General features: G+C 40.5%; 1 protein-coding gene across 2 annotated transcripts in view; it reads left to right on the top strand.

Moving 5' to 3' along the window:
• Nucleotides 1-22,119, top strand: part of cadpsa (Ca2+-dependent activator protein for secretion a) — a 129,960-nt gene that overhangs the window by 28,651 nt on the left and 79,190 nt on the right. For both annotated transcript variants that reach the window (XM_053653134.1, XM_053653133.1), the window contains exons 4-5: nucleotides 20,194-20,274; nucleotides 20,899-21,132. In XM_053653134.1, the coding sequence (XP_053509109.1) occupies nucleotides 20,194-20,274; nucleotides 20,899-21,132 (315 nt within the window). The remainder of the gene's footprint in view (nucleotides 1-20,193; nucleotides 20,275-20,898; nucleotides 21,133-22,119) is intronic.

Below are 22,119 nucleotides of genomic sequence, written 5' to 3'. Positions count from 1 at the left end.
GATCCTGCATGAAAAAAAATGCAAACAAACAAAAATGATTATAGGAAGATAACAGCAACGGGGTGGTGTGATAGGGCCAGACACTTTTTATTCTTCTTATATGGCAGCAGTTTGGCGAAAGAAACAACACATCCGCGAGATAAGTTAGTTCCTGTCATTGCTTACGTTATAGCAGCTACAAACAGTCGTTCTGTCATATCACAGCAAACCAGTGACTACATTTCCCATCCTGCACTGCGGCCTACAAACATGGCCACCACGGACTGCAATTCCCAGAAGCACTCACATCCATTCGAATCACGCACACGTGCATCCAATTCACAACACTCAAGACCACAGTATAAAGAGACTGCTTAAAAACAATGACTTTGCGAAGGATTGAGTGTTATCACCGTACCAAGCGTTTGTACCCTGTTCCTCGTTTTGTTTCATGGTCGTTGATCTTGTTTCTTGTTTCTCAATCTCGATTCTCGCCTCGCCTAGTTTATGCCTGTTTGTTGATATCCTGACCCACTGCCTGTTTTTGACCACGCTATTGTCTCATGATTTGGATTTGTCTGCCTGTCCCTCTTTATTAAAAGCTCTTATCTGCACTTGCATCCGTCCTAACCTCCATTACGTCCGATACGTCACACGTTTCCTCATCAGCACTGGGATCTACTATCCCAGCTGGTGTTAGAAAATCAATTAACCAACGCCTTCTGACCTATCGAGAATTCAGTAGCTGTGCTCATGTGCTGCTCTTGTGTCTACGTTCAGAGACATCAAGTCGGTTTGGCAGATTTCGAATGTCACGCTCACGTGTCGCGCTCCTCCGTCCACGTTACTACAAAAATAGCACAAACTGGGCGGAAGCAAAAAGAAAAACAGCTACCTTACACACAATATATTTAATATGTTTATTATCACAATATGTCTGTGTCACTGCATGGAAATAGTGGGCAGGTAATTGTACCAATTTAATGCGTCAGTCATAATAACACACAGCCACAGTGATGCGTACTGTTATCCAGACATTAAATCAGTAATCAATACGCGTCATAATTCTGCCTTCCTATTGGCTGGGAGCAGCATGACGGGCGCACGTACCGTACATGTGACATGTGTCTTAATGAGCTGTGAATAAAACCCCACTCCTCTATTTGGATGGTAATAACCCAGTCGCCATGGCAACAGAAGAGCGGTGGGCTTAGCGTCAGATCAACACGAGTGAAATCAGGCACATTCAATGTATACACACACGTGCATGCACAGTATGCATACGTACACACATATACATGCATACACTAAGAGTACACACCTCACCATACAAAAACACACACTTAAAGTACGTGTATGCACACACATGTACACATAGGGTACACACACCGAAACACACACACATAAGAAACACACATACACACACACGCACACACAAACACACACACTTAAAGTATGTATATGCACACACATATACACATAGGGTACACACACGCACACACACACACACACACACACACACACTTAAAGTATGTATATGCACACACATATACACATAGGGTACACACACGCACACACACACACACAAACACACACACTTAAAGTATGTATATGCACACACATATACACATAGGGTACACACACGCACACACACACACACACACACACACACACACACACACACTTAAAGTATGTATATGCACACACATATATACATAGGGTACACACACCAAAACACACACATACACACATAAGAAACACAAACGCACACACACACACACACACACACACACACACTTAAAGTATGCATATGCACACACATGTACATATAGGGTACACACTTCGAAACACACACACACAGAGAAGAAGCACGCACACACACACACACACACACAGTATGTATATGCACACACATACAGAATCACAAAGTACACACCCCAAACAAACATATACACACACACCCTTACACACACACCCTTACAGTGTGTATATGCAAACACATACATAGACACGTATATACTGTATATACACGAACACACAGTATGCACTGGCGTACATGTGTACACACACACACACACACACACACACACACACACACACACATATTTAGTACAGTATATATATACTGTACACACACATACATATACACAGAGTACACACCTCAAACAAACACACACACACACACACACACACACACACACCCTTACAGCAAACACATGCATAGACACCTAGAGTACACAACCCAAGCAGACACACACACGCACCCTTTCAGTACATACACACACATACGGTATACATATACACACACAGTATGTGTATGCACATGCATACATACACACGTAGCCTACCCACCCCAAACACACGCACACACAGTTTCTGTGTTTTTGTCTGTTTCTTTTCCTGCAGCCGTTTTCCATCCTTCACTCAGACTCTCTGTAACGCTCTCTGAGTGTGCGTTACACACGTGTTTGTTTGTGTCCCAGAGCGCTCGCATGCTAAACAGCTTTCAGCGGGCGTCCGCTGTCTCCCAGATGGAGGGAGTCTAATCTGATATATCGACTGTTTCCCGAGGGTGTGTTGGGATGTTAGCTGTGCACCAGCTTCTGACTGACAGGTAATTAAAACCGAGGCAGAAAGCGCTAGAAAACACTCCAGCCCCGGTGATGCTGACAAACAGCGAGCGTGTGATTCATTTCCTGCCCTGTGGCTCTGATAAAAGCATCCTCAAATAGAACAAGTGGTATTGGTGACTCTCCTGCTTGTGAGATCATCACTCACATGAAATAGCTGTCCTCTGCATGTATGTATTCATCACCTTAAACGTGAACGGAGCATATTGTGCTGTACGTAGTGCTTTGTGAAAATGTCTAGCGTTAAAAAAAAACAAAAAAAAACGTGAAAACGTCAGGCGCCTTATATGTCAAATTTCATTGAAGTTTACATAACTCAATCTATTCCTAGCTTCTCTAGAACGTCTCTCAACTTGGGTACTTTCCAGGTCAACCGGACCAAAAGAACCCATGTCACACCCCTCTTCATCTCCCTCCGCTGGTTTCCTGTAGCCGCCCGTATTAAATTCAAGGCCTTGATGCTCACGTACAAGACCTTGTCTAGAACAGCACCCCCCTACCTCAACACTCTCCTTGAGGTTTACGTTCCCTCACGTAACCTGCGATCGGTTAACGACCGACGCTTAGTAGCGCCTACTCAGCGTAGCTCAAGGTCCCTTTCCAGAACCTTCAAACGAACCGTCCCTCAGTGGTGGAATGAACTTCCAACCTCAATCCGGACCACACTGTCACTATCTTCAAAAAAACAGCTAAAGACCCACCTCTTCCGTGAGCACTTCACTAACCCCTAAAATGCCAACCCCCACGTTATTTTAAATAAATAAATAAATAAATAAATAAATAAATGAATAAATAAACGTTCTCTGGCTCTTACACCTCGACGCTGCACACTTTTCTTCTCTAGAACTCAATTAGAAATCTTGTACGGTAGCACTAATTGTATTGTTCTCCGCTCGATATATCGCTTTACTTGTATTTCCTCATTTGTAAGTCTCTTTGGATAAAAGCGTCCGCTAAATGAGTAAATGGAAATGGCTCATAGCTGGAGTATTATTTTCTCTAGCGAAGATCAACAGGTATAAATGTGCCAGCAAGCTCATGTCAGAAATGTAAGCGACAAAAGAACAACAACAAAAAAAATCATCAGACATAGAGATCAGAAATACGTTCTAATAGCTTACTCCTGTAACACTTTACCCCGAAGTGCACATAAGGTCATATGGGACACCTGACATAAACCGACATAACCATTTAATAAGGCTTACTGTATGTACACAACCTTAATCAGCCACGAAATCAGCTCTCATAACGCAAGTGAACCTGGAAAGGAAAATGTCATAACACAATCATATGTAACAAAAGTTCAGGTGTCATGTCAACTGAAAGTCAATTCTCGTGCTGCTCTGGATGCCCCACCTTAAAGTACCATGAAATAGTTTTGGACCTCAGTTCCACTTGGATGGAACTTTCATCAAATGGAGGCTACAGCCTGGAGATCGCTGAGGATGGTACCGCTTGAAGTACCATGGAAATGGTTTTGGATTTCAATTCCACATGGACGTTCTCGCTGTGGTTGCTGGGACGACGGTTGCTGCGATGGCCTTGGGACTGCGATTACCACATGCAGTTTTGCACTCAGGTTGAACAGTGGACTAGTTCAAAAAACAGACTTCATATAAAAACCATAATGAACTTTCTTTTACTCTCACACTATCCGTCGTGACCCAGATGAGGACGGGTTCCCTTCTGAGTCTGGTTCCTCTCAAGGTTTCTTCCTCGTATCATCTTAGGGAGTTTTTCCCCTCGAAACCGTCACCACCGTCTCGCTCAATAGGGATAAATTCACACACTTAAAATCCGTATCCTGTGTTTATATATCTCTGTAAAGCTGCTTTGAGACACTGTCCGTTGTTAAAAGCGCTACACAAATAAAATTGAATTGAAAATCGAATGGAATTCAATAGCAGTCTTTCTAACAGCCGATGAGGGTTGTATTAGGCTGTGTAGGGTTGTGCAGTGTTCTGTAGGACCACTATGAACGGTAAAGTATTACGGGAACATCATTTGAGTCTCAGGTTTGGACAGTGTCTCAGTGAGTGATTTTTAATGATAACGTATATAGGTTTTTTTTTCCTCAATCAAGATCAAAAGCCTTTCATCTCACCTTCCAGAAAGACTGAAAGCTTGTTAGGCGGCACTGATCATGAGCAGACAGCTGGAACATCAGGACAGCTGAGCAGACACAGCTTAGCATCCTGAGCCTGAGCACAGTAGGAGGGATGTGTGTCTGTATGTCTTTCATTTAGTCTGTCTCTGTGTGTGTGTGTGTGTGTGTGTGTGTGTGTGTGTGTGAGCAAGCACATGTTAGAAAGCACACTGAAGCAGGACATTTATCAGTTTAACCCCTACTGTGAGACAGACTTCAAAGATATACTGGTGTAACAAACATCGCCTCCAAAACACAACTTCTTCCTTCAGCGTTGGCACATGGCTAGAGGGCGCATGTCTTTGATTAATGCCTTCTCTGCAGTCGTGATGGCTGGGTCACAGAAGCAAATTAGATTTTTGTGCATTTGCGCAGGATATTCGGCCTGGCACGGGTGTGTTTGAGTCTGCTGCGAGGGTGTTTTCTGCTGAGCTGAGATTTATTATGCGGACACTGTTGGTACACACCCTGTCTCAATTATCTAACCACGGGAGGAAAAAAAGTCCGAATGCGCCACATGCACAAAGCTTACACTTAAAGTATTGTGAAATCGACTGTTTGGATAACTACAACACGCTTTTCGGATAACTAGAACACGCCGGTCGGATAAGTGATTCGAATTTGATTTGTAACGCACTTTTAATAAGAAACAGCGCCACAAAGCAGCTTTACAGAAATCCAGGTGTAGGTTTAGAGGCAAAAGTGGGCAGGAAGAAAAAAAAAATTCCCTAAGACGACACTTGAGGAATCAGACTTCCAAAGGGAACCCGTCTTCTTCAATGTGACACCAGATGGCGCTGGCATACGAATTATTACCGTATTCTATGATGGGACGTAACCGAATACGAACACGATATTCGGAACAGTTCAAATGGTCTAAATTGACACAAATGCATATACTTTGTTTTTTGTTTTTTGTTTTTTGTTTTTCCTTCAAGAAGGGTTCAAAGGACATCCGTTTGAGACTAGAGGATTGCACCAGGACTTGGATCGTGCAAACAAGGAAGCCACAAAACCTTCGAATGAGTATGAGGTTTTACTTTCGTGCAGGAGCGAGTGCGCGAGTGAGCAGTTCGTTAACATGCGATGAACATTCGTTTACAGCGTCCATTCATTCATCCTTAGTAACTGCCTTGTCAGTGTGACGGGAGTTTAAGTCTCAAGCTACTAGCTTGTTTATATTTTGGCGAGATAGAACAAACGTAATGTGTTAGAAAATGTCTCAAGCAGCTACAAACGAAAATAATGACTGTATGAGCAGGATTTATTTAAAAAAAGAAAAAAAAACCCCCAAAAGCAAACAGTCGCGTCCACATCTGTAGTTGAGATTCGAGGGATGTAGCTGAGGTAGAGGAACTGTCGAGCCAGAATTCACACACCACGTTCCTATAAGAAATAGATACCATAAGTACACATCACACAAGGTAAAATGGCAGGTGGACATATTTTTTTGCTAATACGAAATTCAGTATGATAGTATTAGTATTTTTAGTTAGTTAGTATTTTTTTTTTTTTATAGAAAAATGGAATTGTGCACTTAGTACAGTATATTTATTTACAAATGATTATGGAGCTCCATTCCAGTATAGCTTCCTTATTTTTGAAGCCCACATGCCAGCCGAATGAATACTTTCAATGCCTTCAAACTAAATTGTTAATAAGCTAATAACCTGCAAGATATGGATAAAAAAAAAATTATAATAATACAGTCACACAACAGACAGGCAACAAAAAGACACAATTGCGTAAAACCTCCATTTTGGTAAAAGCCTTTCATAAATTCTCCAGTATTGCTTTATGAAATATTTATGCAGTGCTAATGAATGTTTTATAAAGGCACTACGTAGGTACCCTTCAAACGGGTTCCTGTCGGATTCCCAGAGAACACGACGGCTGTTTTGTCCAAATATTATTTGAAATGTCGACTCGTCGGACCACAAAACATGATTACACTGTGCTACTGTCCATCTCAGATGAGACCGAGCCCAGAGAAGTGGGCGGCGCTTCTGGACAGCGGTGATGTATGGCTTCTGCTTTGCATAGTAAAGCCTTAACTTGCATCTGTGGATGCAGCGGCGAATGGTGTTGACTGACAAAGGTTTACCAAAGTATTCCCGAGCCCATGTCAGGATCTCCATTACAGACTGACGGTTTTTAAGACAGTGACGTCTGAGGGATCGGAGATCACGCACATTCAGAAGTGGTTTTCAGCCTCGTCTTTTACGCACCGAGATTTACCCGGATTCCTTGAATCTTTTAATTATGTTGTGCACTGTAGAAGGTGAAATACCCCAAATCCTACTGATTCTCCTTTGGGGAATGTTCTTCTCAAAGTGTTGGATTGCCGAGCCTCGACCCGTCCTTGCTCTTGAAGGACTGGGCCTTTTTTTGAATTCTCCTTATATATCATGATTAAACGATTGCCTCACCTGTTTCACATCACCTTCTTATTTCAACTTCACATCGCTATTAGTCCTAAATGGCCCCTGTCCCAACTTTTCTGGAATGTGTTGCATGCGTCAATTTCAAAATAAATGTTTACCTTCGAGAAACTACGCAGTTGAATAGGTAAAACATCAAATACCTCGTCTTTATACGTTTTTAGTTTATATACAAGTCAAAGTACATTTACAATTCACTCCTCTTTGTGTTTATTAGCATTTTCCATACTTTTTTTTGGAAGAAGCTCTTTGAGAAGTAGGTGTGTCCTTTTGCTAACCGGTATTGAAAAACACACTGGTTATTTGTGTACCTGCTTTCGAATTTCTTCACATTTCTATTTTTTTTTTTAAAGCAGTGTTTTCTCTATTTTCCACAATCATGACTCATCATAGTACACTGAACACTCGTCACTTCTTCTCAAAAGGTCTCGGAAATGTGCTTTGAAAGCTTGTGACGCAAGCATGTGGTCAACTGTGTTTATTGATTTTATGTATGCGTTTGTTTTGTGTGTGTGTGTGTGTGTGTCTTAGTGTGTGACAGCAGTCTACCTTTTTATTGGCAAATAGATTTTACTTTAATTACAACACAGTGCGTGTTTAGACATGTGTGTGTGTGTGTGTGTGTGTGTGTGTGTGTGTGTGTGTGCACCCTTTATGAACAACCTGAACACCCTTTGTCTGGCCTGTTGTGGTTGTCATGGAGACGGTAAACATGCAGGGCTTTTATTCATCCTTTCTTCTTCATCAGCTGTTCTTCATGTGAATACATTACAGGCACAATCTGTCTAATCAGACACACACACACACACACACACACACACAAACCTGCTGTCTACACACTCTTAGAGGGGGAATAAAGGAAATCTATTTTCTCGGCTGATTTGATTAAATCACTGCTGTGTAATTATTACGTCCTAAAGCAAAGCTCGGAAAGTCAAATTCTCGGAAGCTCGGAAACTCCAAATCTATACTATACAATCAATAGTTAAGCCAATATGACATTTACACAATTACGTAATTACGTCATGTCAGACAGTACGTGCTGCGAGTCCAAAGTTTACTTCTTTAGTTTTGCGCTGGAGATACTTTTTTATATTTTATATTTGTAGACACTGAATATACACATTTCACCCAGGAAGCTGAATGCCTTTCAAATTCATTTGACGTGAGGATTTTCACCTCAGGCAGTTTCGACTTAATATATCCGATCAAACTAATGAAATGCCTGATGATTAGATGACCATTTGGATCAGATGTGTGAGCGGTGTGGAAAATAAAGCCGGTGGCGAAGGAAAAAGTCCCTAAGATGATATGAGGAAGAAACCTTGAGAGGAACCGGACTCAGAAGGGAACCCGTCCTCATCTGGGTCACGACGGATAGTGTGAGAGTAAAAGAAAGTTCATTCTGGTTTTTATATGAAGTCTGTTTGTTGAACTAGTCCACTGTTCACTAAAGGAGACCCGAGTGCAAAACTGCATGTGGTAATTGCAGTCCCAAGGCCATCGCAGCAACCGTAGTCCCAGCAACCACAGCGAGAACGTCCATGTGGAATTGAAATCCAAAACCATTTCCATGGTACTTCAAGCGGTACCATCCTCAGCGATCTCCAGTCTGTAGCCTCCAGATGATGAAAGCTCCAACCGGAGGTAGTGCATCCGGATGGATCAGGCAGGTCGGGAGTGCAGAAAGGGTCAGAATCACTGGCATCTCCATAAAATCATGTGTGGCTCGACAGAAGGAGAGGGAGGTAAAGAGAGGGAGAGATTATTAGGTATGCTTATTATCCCGCAATGGATAAAACTGTATTTTGCATAAAAGAAAGTCTATTCATGGTAAGCTTGAGTAAACAAATAAGTTTTCAGCCTGGACTTAAACACTGAGACTGTGTCTGAGTCCCGAACACTAATTGGAAGGCTGTTCCATAACTGTGGGGCTTTGTAAGAGAAAACTCTTCCCCCTTCGCTTTTCGAGGTACCGTCAAATAGCCTGCACTTTTTGATCGACGTAGGCGTGGCGGATCATAGAAAACCAAAAGTTTGCTTAGATACTGTGGCACGAGACCGTTCAGTGCTTTATAGATCAATCGTAGTATTTTATAATCAATGCGTGATTTCACTGGGAGCCAATGCAGTGTGGAGAAGATCGGGGTGATGTGCAGCTGCATTCTGGACTACCTGGAGTTTGTTTATGCTCCTACTGGAACATCCAGACAGTAAGGCATTACACTAATCTAGTCTAGAGGTGACGAAAGCATGAACTAATATTTCTGCATCGTGTAGTGACAATATATTTCTTATCTTAGCAATATTTCTGAGATGAAAGAAGGCTATCCTAATAATATTATCTACATGAGCATCAGATGAAAGACTGGAGTCAATAATCACTCCAAGGTCTTTTACTGCTGCACATGACGAAATGGAAAGAATGTTCCTGTGTGATCAGAACACTTACTTCTAGCTACACGTGGTCCTAGTACAAGTACTTCTGTCTTTTAAGTAAGTAAGGAACAGGAAGTTTATTAAGCATCCACCGTCTAATGTCCTTTACACAATCCTCAACTGTACTAAGTTGCTGTCTGTCCTCTGGCTTTGCTGAAACATACAGCTGTGTATCATCAGCATAACAGTGGAAGCTAATTCAATGTTTACGAATAATTTGACCCAGAGCTAGCATATATAAATATATATATATATATATAAATATATGTATATATATATAAATATAAAGTAAAAAGCAGTGGGCCTAAAACAGAATCTTGTGGAACACCAAATTTAACCTCGTTATGCGTGGAGAAGTCGCCATTTACATCTACGAACTGATAACGATTGGTCAAATAAGACCTGAGCCAGGAGAGGACCGTTCTCTTAATGCCAACAACATTTTCTAGTCTGTCAAGGAGAACAGTGTGATCTATAGTATTAAAAGCTGCACTAAGGTCAAGTCACACAAGCAAGGAGACACAACCCTGATCAGAGGCCCGTAGTAGGTCATTTACCACTTTAACCAGCGCTGGCTCTGTGCTATAGTCTTTTCGCCTTTCAGTTTGGGCTTTATACATAAAATAATAGAAGCTTGAAAAGTATTCAAGGCGCAATAAAGAACCAGGATTGGCCTTGTAAATCCTCAAGAATCACTAAGGTATATCTGACAAGGTAAAAGAATTGAGAAATAAGAGTAGGACGTGTTAAACAAGTATATTTTAATCACGATTGCGTTGTAATGAGTTTAAGGGTGATGTTAATCATCTTCTACTGCGGAGATGTGAGAATTTTATTGTAAAGAATTTTACAATAGTACTTCAGAAATTTCTGGTGGCATAATTCAAATGATGTAAATGATAATGTTGAATGAATAGGAACGCCTGTTTTCAGACGTATCTACTGTAAATCAGACAATGATTTATCAGGAACATTTTACTGGGGCTGGAGTCTAGGGTCTAGCGACGCCACTGGATATGAGTGATCCTGCGTGTGTCGTGATCCTGTGCCCTGTGATGCACTGGCGTTTCGTCCAGGGTGTATTCCCGTCTCACGCCCTGTTTTCCTGGGATTGGCTTCGGATCCACCACAACCCCCGTCGAGGATGACGCGTTTTCTGAGAGCAAATGAGTAAGACACGGTACATTCCCTTTCCTGAGTGAAAGAGACATACTCGGGAGGCGTGGCCTAAAGTCAGAAGGTGGAATTTTATGGTATTGAGTGATTGAGTTGAAGATATAGTTCAGATTTTATTATATTTTTTTATTTCATTAAATTAATTGTATATAAATTTCCTGGTTTTATTTAAGTCCTACTTAACTGCACTACTAATTTCACTGTAGCTATTGAATAATTCATCGTAGTACCTTTTTTAATGGAATTTTTTTTGGAGAGAGATACTGAATAATAAGCTGTGAGTCTTAGAGGTTAAATGTCTTCCGAGCCAGGTGTGTGATTTATTTATTTATTTATTTTTGGCTTGATGCTAAATTAGATGCTATTAAAAAAAAAAAAAAAATGCTGGACAGCAAATATGTCTTGGCTGATTGATTACCTTTGGTGGGTAATTGTATAAATTCCATTTTTGGCCGGTCGCGCAACGTTACTGTAGGTTGAGTAAGGAATAAAATACGTGGTCGTGTTCTGCTATATTAAAATAATCAACGACTGGGTTACATTATGCGTCTTGACAGGAAGCGAATATACAGCTACCCAACCTTTAGTTTCAGGTTCAATTCGACAGCTTGTCATTCTACCTAGAAACCAGGAAGCGCAAAATCCTCTGTCTTGAAGAAAAAGTTAAAGTTACAGTTTTACCTGCTGACATTGGAGACTCCTTCCTTCCAACGTCTCCTTACAGAAAGCCTCACCATATCAAGAGCTACACGTTTTGATGTGGAGCGTCTGCCGTACAAGTCCCTGTCTAAATAGTTACTATAAAAACGATAACGTATTAGAACCCGATGCATTGATATGAACCTGTGATTTACTTTTGCGGCTGCTGTTGTGGATAATCAATCGACATTTTCTGACCAATCAGAATCCAGAGTTCAAAAGCACTGCACTATAAAAGAAATGAGCCAATATATAACACTCATAAACTATAATAACAAACTAGATATTATTTTACGGAACTATAGTAATGTTTGCTTTTATGTACTGTTGATGTACATGGCCGGTTTCGTCAGCCAAGGTCTCCCGGCGAGGGTGTGTATTCATCCAGGGCTAAATTTGCTGTGTGTGTGTGTGTGAGAGAGAGAGAGAGAGCGAGAGAGAGAGAGAGAGAGAGAGATGATTGCATTACCGGGGCCAAGCAGCATCTCATATCTGGGGAAGATAAAAGTCTGATATAGGCTACAGAGAATTAGCCAGGGTGATTGATGAGGTGCCGCACTCTGTCATGGGTGTGTGTGTGTGTGTGTGTGTGTGTCAAACTCGCATACATTCACGCCGTTCAGCATGCTGTCCCTTTTTCTCTCTTTGTCACACACACACACACACACACACACACACAGTCTCTAGCTCTGTTTCTGTCTCATCAGTGTCTGTGCTAATAGCATTTGTTAAAAAGGTATTAAAGATAGCTGTAGACAAAGCATATAGAATTTCATTAACACTCCTCATCACATCATGTCTCTCTCTCATCTTCTCTTTTACTTCTCTCTCTCTCCCTCTCTCTCTCTCCCTCCCTCTCTCTCTCTGAACAAGCGTGGTAATGAAATTGAAACGCACATCTGCACTGCAACTGAAACACGGCTGTAAACACTTACAATATTAAACCAGGACAAGTGTAGGAGAGGTTACATGTCCAGGCTGGATTACAGGTGGATTGCATCGTATTAAAGACACAATGCTTGAAAAACAAATCAGTGTAATGACTCAGTGGCACGTCTTATCACGGTCAGAGAGTGGATATTAGTCTGATGGTTTTAATATGCATGTAAATATTTTATTTAAAAAGCACTATTTTATCAAGCTGTGTTCCAGCTTTGGTTGCTTAAAGTTTATTTTGCAAAAAGGTTCATTTTTTATGAGAATAAATCCATGTTGTTTTTTATTGAGTGTGCAAACCTAAAGCAGCAAAGGAAGTAAGGTTTTAAGGCAGGAAGTGAAAGTGCAAGACTTGCGAAGTGCTTACTCGTGATCTGACCTTCTATAAAGTGCACAATACAAACACAAACCAAAATGGAATCTGTTTAAACTACTGGACTGAGACTGTTATTGGCATCCTATATCAACATCACTGATATTGTCAACCATAAATTCTGCATATAAATGGATTGTTTTAATTCATTAATCCGTGCTGTTGAGGACATTTTATGTAAGATATGTAAGATGCTTTAACGTGTTAAATTTTAATGTTAATTTGTTTTTATATGTACATTTTTAGGGTAAAAAGACAATTATAAAAACTACTACTACTACTACTATTACTATTACTACTTCTACTACCACCACTATTACAACTACTACTACTACTACTACTACTACTACTATTACTACTTCTACTACCACCACTATTACAACTACTACTGCTACTACTATTACTATTACTACTTCTACTACCACCACTATTACAACTACTACTACTACTACTACTACTACTACTATTACTACTTCTACTACCACCACTATTACAACTACTACTACTACTACTACTACTATTACTACTTCTACTACCACCACTATTACAACTACTACTACTACTACTATTACTATTACTACTTCTACTACCACCACTATTACAACTACTACTACTACTACTTCTACTAATACTACTTCTACTACCACCACTATTACAACTACTACTTCTACTACTACTACTATTACTACTTCTACTACCACCACTATTACTATTACCACTACTACTACTACTATTACTACTTCTACTACCACCACTGTTATTATTACCACTACTACTACTACTACTACTATTACTACTTCTACTACCACCACTATTATTATTACCACTACTACTACTACTACTACTACTACTACTACTACCACCACTATTACTATTACCACTACTACTACTACTACTATTACTACTTCTACTACCACCACTACTACTATTACCACTACTACTACTACTACTATTACTATTACCACTACTACTTCTACTACCACCACTATTACTACTTCTACTACCACCACTATTACTATTACCATTACTACTACTATTGCTATTACCACTACTACTACTACCACCACCACTACTACTACTACTATTACCACTACTACTATTACTACTTCTACTACCACCACTATTACAAGAACTACTACTACTACTACTATTACTACTATTACTACTTCTACTACCACCACTACTACTACTACTACTACTACTACTACTATTACCACTACTACTACTACTACTACTACTACTACTATTACTATTACTACTTCTACTACCACCACTATTACAACAACAACAACTACTACTACTACTATTTCTACTACCACCACTATTACAACTATTATTACTACTACTACTACTACTACTATTACTACTTCTACTACCACCACGGTTACTATTACTACTACTACTACTACTACTACTACTACTATTACTACTACTACTACTACTACTATTACTACTTCTACTACCACCTTTATTACCATTACTACTGTTACTACTAATATTATTACTACTACAACTGCAACTACTGCTACTACTACTGTACTTACTTCTACTACTACTATTACTACTGTTACTATTAATACTATTACACAGAGGGAGAGGATAGGAGAGAGAGAGAGTAGAGTTTACTGTAAGAGAAAAAGCAACAATGACATGTAAAAGAAACTCAGAGGAAGACAGATGGAGACGTGGTGGAGAGACAGTGAGCGGTGCACAAAGAAAACAAGAGAGGAGCTGAGATATGGCTGATAAAGAGCAGACGAACAAATAATAGGGCAAGGTGAAAGACTGTGTGTGCGTGTGTGTGTGTGTGTGTGGTATCTTTGTGCATTCCGAGGGCCTTCAAACCAAACTGTGTTCTTTGACCAGCTCGTCCTAACGATTATATTTAGCTGTATTTTCAGCTCAGGATGAGAAACACGGATTACACCGAGTGTCATCTTATGAAATCACATCTTTTTTAAAAAACACCCAGATGTTCAGCTGACGTAGCAGGTTTATCGTATTCTCACCAAGAGTGACGCAGCAGAATCGGCTTGCTAAAGATTTCCGGGTTGACGTATGACAGCAAAATAAAATTTGCAAGCAGTTCTACGGAGTAAATATTACTCATCCGAAGATCATCCAGTTCATACCACATTTTCCCATGTTGGAAAAGTTCCAGCTCTTTCTCTGAGTCTGACACTGGAGACTCCTTCCAAAGGTGCAAAATATTTGTCTCCTCACAGAAAACTTCCCCGCCTCAACAATGACGCATCCGTTTACATGGAGCGTTGTTGCCATTCATTACTATAGAAACTATACCGTAGTTTGTCCAGCGAGCTTTCTGAATAACGTCAGACACGTTCGGCGTGTGTGTTTTGATAATCATAATGACATGATTATCGCAGGTTGCGTTCTAATGGTTTAAGTATATGCAAAGGCATATTGCAGTCACAATGTGTAGGCATACAATCACAACATTTTTTTTTCCTTTTCTTTTTTTTTTTTGGTGCATATGGTGCAGGCCCTATTCCAGGCGTGAGATTTCTGTGTAGCAAAGTTCAATTGGCATCATTTAAAGTAGCACTTCAGTCACACGTTCTATACATTGGCACTGTGCAATTACCCCTTTATATTGTGCGAGGCATACGATGCAAGTATAATGTGCCATTATTAAAACTGTGAAGTCGTTTTGCACACACCCACACGTTGGCGTCTTGCTGGTGTGTTTGTGCCTTTTAGAAAGAGCGAGCGAGGGAATGTGTAGGGAGAGAGAGAGAGAGAGAGAGAGAAAGAGAGAGAAAGTGTGTTCACGTGTATGTAGGCATCCTCAGGGCAGAGAGTAGGAGGTTGGCTTGATGAACACTGGCTTTAGCCCAGCTGGTGACATGAAGGGGGACATTAGAGCTATCGCCTCTACAGATGGCCATCCACCCAAGCATGAAGCCGACTGGCCAACTACTTTACCTCCCATGCTTGTAGTCAAAAAAACATGCATCCACAAAGACACAAGTATTGCACTACTGCCCTGGCCATTTAGATATAATAAGACTCAAAGATCAGAGCTAATGCTATTACCTGTTGACTACAGGATCACTATAATCACATGTATTCAGAGATGACGACTTAAGTCCAAACCTTATGCCAATATTTTACATTAAATACATTTCATACAAATACACTACACCATAGATCAGTGGTTCTCAACGTGAGGTCCAGGGGTCTGTGAAGCATAGCCATATGGGGTCCGTGACTTTTTTGATTTTGTCACGGAGGTACTAATCACAATGTGCATTATCAAAGTTATTATATTTAGGGGCCCAAGCACTAAAGTCATCTCAGACCTTAGGTGTTCAGGAAAAGACAGCTCTAAAAGTATTATTTCAACATTTTAAACAATGTTCATGAAATGAATCCATAAATATTTATTGTACAGTTAAAAGGGTCCCTGGCTACAAAACGTTTGAGAATCCCAGAAATATGGTGAACAAACTATATAGTAACCATTAAGCTCTTTGATTTGTCAGGTTTCGGTTAATTCACTATACTTTCCCGTAAAAAAAAAAAAAAATACGTGACTTCGGTTTAAAGGATAAGCTGACCAAGCACTCGTGTGCTACAGTTACAGCTCATTTTAAGTGTAGTTCATAATTTTTATCCTTAAATATTAAGATGCGCTCTCTCTCTCTCTCTCTCCTCCTGAGGAAAAAAAACAACAACCTTTTTGTGAATGATATTCACTATTAATTTAAGTCATTGTTTCATATTTGCCTCAAATGGCATTCTTTTCTTTTTTGAGAGTATTTAAAGCCCAAAATGTACATAAACGTTAGCTTCTCCTATTGTGACAGTGGCACTAGACTCGATACTGCTTCTCACCAAACTCTGCCAAACGTGCGTAATGCTGATGCAACTTCTGAATAGTGCTTAAGTCTGTAGTAATGTTTGCGGTCTAGATACTGATGTATGCCATTTTGATGTTAAATCCACAATGTGAGCATGAAACTCAGCCCATAGATATCGATTGTTTACAATGAAGATACATGAATAATGTATATATTCTGTAAACTACAATAGATCCTTATGGCCTGTCCTGTCATATTGGTGCCTGATAGATTGTGCAACCATTAAGCAAAAGGCAAGCGAGGATTGCAAAAAAAAAAAAAAAAAGGCAGAGAAATAGGAAGTGTGGTTTATTATATATCCCATTTGAACCTTTGAGCAATGGCCAGTTTTGGATGTGTTTTTTTGCACCTCTCAAAATCAGGTGCAATATTTGTGCCTAAATAATAGGCCACTCTGTGTTTATTCCACCTATGATGGTATAAAAATTAGTCCATAATTACCAACACGATCTAGTGTTTTAATTAATGTCTCTGTGGAAGTTAATTGGCAAACTTCAGAAGTGACGCTGAATGCTTGGTTCTAGTAGTTACACCTTGGAGACTTGAGTTGAGTTGATTATCAATATATTAGGGTAATTACATGGTTTCTTTTTTGGGTGTGGATGGAATAAGCGATATTTAATGCAGATGTTGTAGTTAACATTTAAACACGAATCGAGCAATACGTGTTCAACCATAGCGCAGTGCAGTTCTTGAATCAGATGAGTATGAAAGGGGTTTCATTTTCTTTAACTGCAGCTCTGACAGTAGAACAGCTGCAAATCACAGGTTTCTATAGTAACAGCTCGTAACGGTGACAATTCGCACGCGGCATAATCTAAGTCTAATAATGAACGGATTAAAAGCATGTTATTTATGTGTTAAAACCGTGTATTTGTTGATGTAGTGAGGCTTTTTTTGTAAGGAGATGTTTATTTAACACTTTTGAAAGGAGTCTCCAGACTTCTCCACGCATACCGAGGTTAAATTTGGTGTTCCACAAGGTTCTGTTTTAGGCCCACTGCTTTTTACTTTATATATGCTAGCTCTGGGTCAAATTATTCGTAAACATTGAATTAGCTTCCACTGTTATGCTGATGATACACAGCTGTATGTTTCAGCAAAGCCAGAGGACAGACAGCAACTTAGTACAGTTGAGGATTGTGTAAAGGACATTAGACGGTGGATGCTTAATAAACTTCCTGTTACTTAATTCTGAGAAGACAGAAGTACTTGTACTAGGACCACGTGTAGCTAGAAGTAAGTGTTCTGATCACACAGGAACTCTGGACATTCTTTCCATTTCGTCATGTGCAGCAGTAAAAGACCTTGGAGTGATTATTGACTCCAGTCTTTCATCTGATGCTCATGTAGATAATATTATTAGGATAGCCTTCTTTCATCTCAGAAATATTGCTAAGATAAGAAATATATTGTCACTACATGATGCAGAAATATTAGTTCATGCTTTCGTCACCTCCAGACTAGATTAGTGTAATGCCTTACTGTCTGGATGTTCCAGTAGGAGCATAAACAAACTCCAGTTAGTCCAGAATGCAGCTGATAGAGTCCTAACTAGAACCAGAAGATACGACCACATCACCCCGATCTTATCCACACTGCATTGGCTCCCAGTGAAATCACGCATTGATTATAAAATACTACAGTTGATCTATAAAGCACTAAACGGTCTCGCGCCACGGTATCTAAGCGAACTTTTGGTTTTATATGATCCGCTACTCCTACTTAGATCAAAAGGTGCAGGCTATTTGTTGGTACCTTGAATAGCTTGGCTACATCAGGGGGAAGACTTTTCTCTTATAGAGCCCCACAGTTATGGAACAGCCTTCCAATTAGTGTTCGGGACTCAGACACAGTCTCTGTGTTTAAGTCTAGGCTTAAAACGTATTTGTTTACTCAAGCTTACCATGAATAGACTTTCTTTTACACAAAGCGCAGTCTTACCTAATAATCTCTCCCTCTCTTTATCTCCCTCTCTCCTTCTGTCGAGCCACACATGATTTTATGGAGATGCTAGTAATCCTGATCCTTTCTGCTCTCCGGACCTGCCTGATTCGTTCGGATGCCCTACCTCTGGATGGAGCGCTCGTCAACTCCAATTCCAGATGGACGTTCTCGCTGTGGTTGCTGGGACTACGGTTGCTGCGATGGTCTTGGGACTGCAATTACCACATGCAGTTTTGCACTCGGGTCTCCTTTAGTGAACAGTGGACTAGTTCAACAAACAGACTTCATATAAAAACCATAATGAACTTTCTTTTACTCTCACACTATCCGTTGTTACCCAGATGAGGACGGGTTCCCTTCTGAGTCTGGTTCCTCTCAAGGTTTCTTCCTCGTATCATCTCAGGGAGTTTTTTCCTCGACACCGTCACCACCGGCTCGCTCAATAGGGATAAATTCACACACTTAAAATCCGTATCCTGTGTTTATATATTTCTGTAAAGCTGCTTTGAGACACTGTCCATTGTTAAAAGCGCTGCACAAATAAAATAAAATAAATTTTAAAAAAGTATAAAAGGAATGAAACACTTTGGGATGTGCTGTTATCGGATAACAATCGGCTTCGGGGTAGTAACAGTAACGCCACTCCACGTCGTTGATTATTTTCCGATAACAGCATGCCCTGCCATGTTTTATTCCTTACTTAAGTGTGTTACTATGTTAACATTACTCATGGTGTATTAAATCTTAACTTCATGTCTTGTACATTAATATTGCTCATAGACGAAAGATTTTCTGCTCCCAGTTTAAGGCAATTAATTTCCTTTGTGAGCTCTTGATGGAAAATCCTTTAGTTTCAATCCAGGCTCAGTGTGAGTCAGACAGCCTCCACCGCTGGGCCTCACGGCTTTCTCCACCTTCTCATTTCCATGCAGTGATTCATCAGGACATAATCAATGACGCTGAGGATAATTAAACATGTGAACATATTGGCTTTGATTTTCAAGGCACTTAAATATTTGATGGGTTCCTAATGGAAATGTAATTAATGATTGATGATTGATGATAGCTTGTTCTTCTGGATGATTTATTCGCTTACATTCGAGATCAGTTCAAGCATAGAGCTGAGTTCTTGAGGGTCAGGGGTTCAATTGGAATTTAGGTAGTGCGAGAGTTTTACTTCTTTACTTCTTTATGCCATACTTTGGTGAACATTTCCAACACATTATAGTATCGGAGCACGTTTCCCGTGGTTTTCCTTCAATCTAACCCCTTGATGGAGGGTCAGACAGTGGCTCTCCGGCAGCAGTCTTGACGTTTGAAATCACAATCTTTCTCATAATTTTAATGACTGAGCCGCTACTGTCTCATCACGTTATACCGGAAATCTCAAAAGGTTGGAGTAGATTGAAGGACCTTCCTATGAAAGCTTCAATACGTGGCTAAGATAAAGGTTTGAGCTGGTAAAAGGATCCCCGATAAGATATTTCTTGCACTGATCGAATATAAACGGAGGTTGTTTTTTTCTTCTTCTTCCTTCCTTTAGCTGGACAACCCAGACGAGCAGGCCGCACAGATCAGACGAGAACTCGATGGCCGCCTTCAGATGGCTGATCAGATAGCGAAAGTAAGTGCTGCTTCCTGAACGATCGCATGCCGTGCGGTAGGAAAGTAGGAATCTGACTCGGTTAGTCAGAGTCTGTGTCTGTCAGACGACTGATCACATCTGTACAGGATCATAGATGTGTGTTGCTGAAGATTTCTCACCAAGTACAAATCCAGGTAACCAATATGAGACAAAGTTTCAGTCTTTTTGGTTTGGAGGTAGATGAAGCAGAAATTAATCGCACTGTTCAACCCACGTGTACGATCCATAAAAACCGTTCAAATCAACACACGGCGAGCCTCAGCACACAAAACAGGCTATATTTCACCTAACATCGATCTCCACCCACGAACACGCCTACTACATACAAGCAATGCATATGAATGTGTTTTTTTTGACGGACACCAAAAGGTGCTTGTGAATGCAGCCCAGGTTCAGATTTTCAATATCACACCGCGTGAAAATTTCATTCGGATGAAAAGAAGAGTGGGACAAAAAAAGACTTACCAAAATAAGAGTGCATTACATTTGTGCCTGCACAAAAAGAGTTATTATACAGTAGGCTTTTCACATTTGTCCATGCTTTCTCAAAAAAAAACAACTTTCATATTTCTTCCTGACCTCAGTTCTTTTCCTGCCCTCCAGGCTGGGAAGTTCCCCAAGTTCATGTCAAAGGACATGGAGGTGCTGTACATCGAAGAGCTGAAGTCGTCAGTGAACCTGCTCATGGCCAATCTGGAGAGCATGCCCGTGTCTAAAGGAGGAGAGTTCAAGCTGCAGAAACTGAAGCGAGGCCACAACACATCTATCATCGACATGGGCCAGGAGGACGAGAACCAGCTCTCCAAGTCTGACGTGGTTCTTTCCTTTACGCTAGAGGTACCATTTATTCCTTTCGCTTTACTATACTGTGCAGCACACGTTGCTAGATAAGGATTCTCAGACAGAGTGGCACTAAGTGACTCGGATGTATAAAGACAATAGCTTCATCTTCTTATCGATCTTACTGGCTTTCAAGCTAATTTTTAGAGTCATCCCATCCAGTGTATGGTCTAGCAGCTCACTTTGAATGGTTTGAGACGTAACTTTGAAGAGCATACATAGAAGAGCTAATATTATTCATTTGCTAGGTTTCAGCAAAATTTCCAGTCCAACTACATGTTCAAAAACCACCCAAAAAAATCTTAAACCAGCCCAAAGGCTGGCTGTGGGCGGCTGTGACTCAGGTGGTAGAGCGGGTTGTCAACTAATCGTTGGGTTGGCGTATCGATACCCGGCCCCCATGACTCCACGTGCCGAAGCGTCCTTGGGCACTGAACCCCAAGTTGCTCCCGATGGCAAGCTAGCGCCTTGCATGGCAGCTCTGCTACCATTGGTGTGTGTGAGTGTGTGTGTGAATGAGAACCAGTGTAAAGTGCTTTGTAGAACGGCTAAGCTTAAAAATGCGCTATATAAGTGCAGACCATTTACCATTAAAAGATTCAGGCATTAGAAACGGGAGACACGTTTTTCTCAGCCTTTGTGTGGGAAAGAAGGTCACTGTGGTGCACGCGCATTTCTGATATACTGTAAGAGCATTACCACGCGATCCCATTTCCCTCTTTCGATCTTTGCAACATGTTGTACAATAGAAATGGTTCTGTACATCATAGACACCCTGTCTACACTTAAACTTTCCCTGTGCGGAAATGTATTCCACTCGATTCTGATTATTTGCTATAAAACAAGCTCTAGTCCGAGATTTGCTTTTCGTTAACACTTTGCTTAAAGACACTTTAATAATCTCCAAACCATCTCTGCTTTACTGATACACAGGCTGATAAAGCAGTTTGAGGATTTTGGTGCATTAGAGACAGCTTGTCGTCT

This window comes from Ictalurus furcatus, chromosome 21 (assembly GCF_023375685.1).
Source record: "Ictalurus furcatus strain D&B chromosome 21, Billie_1.0, whole genome shotgun sequence".
Classification (NCBI taxonomy): domain Eukaryota; kingdom Metazoa; phylum Chordata; class Actinopteri; order Siluriformes; family Ictaluridae; genus Ictalurus; species Ictalurus furcatus.
The sequence above is the reverse complement of the archived record's forward strand: the minus strand, read 5'-3'. Positions and strand labels throughout refer to the sequence as shown.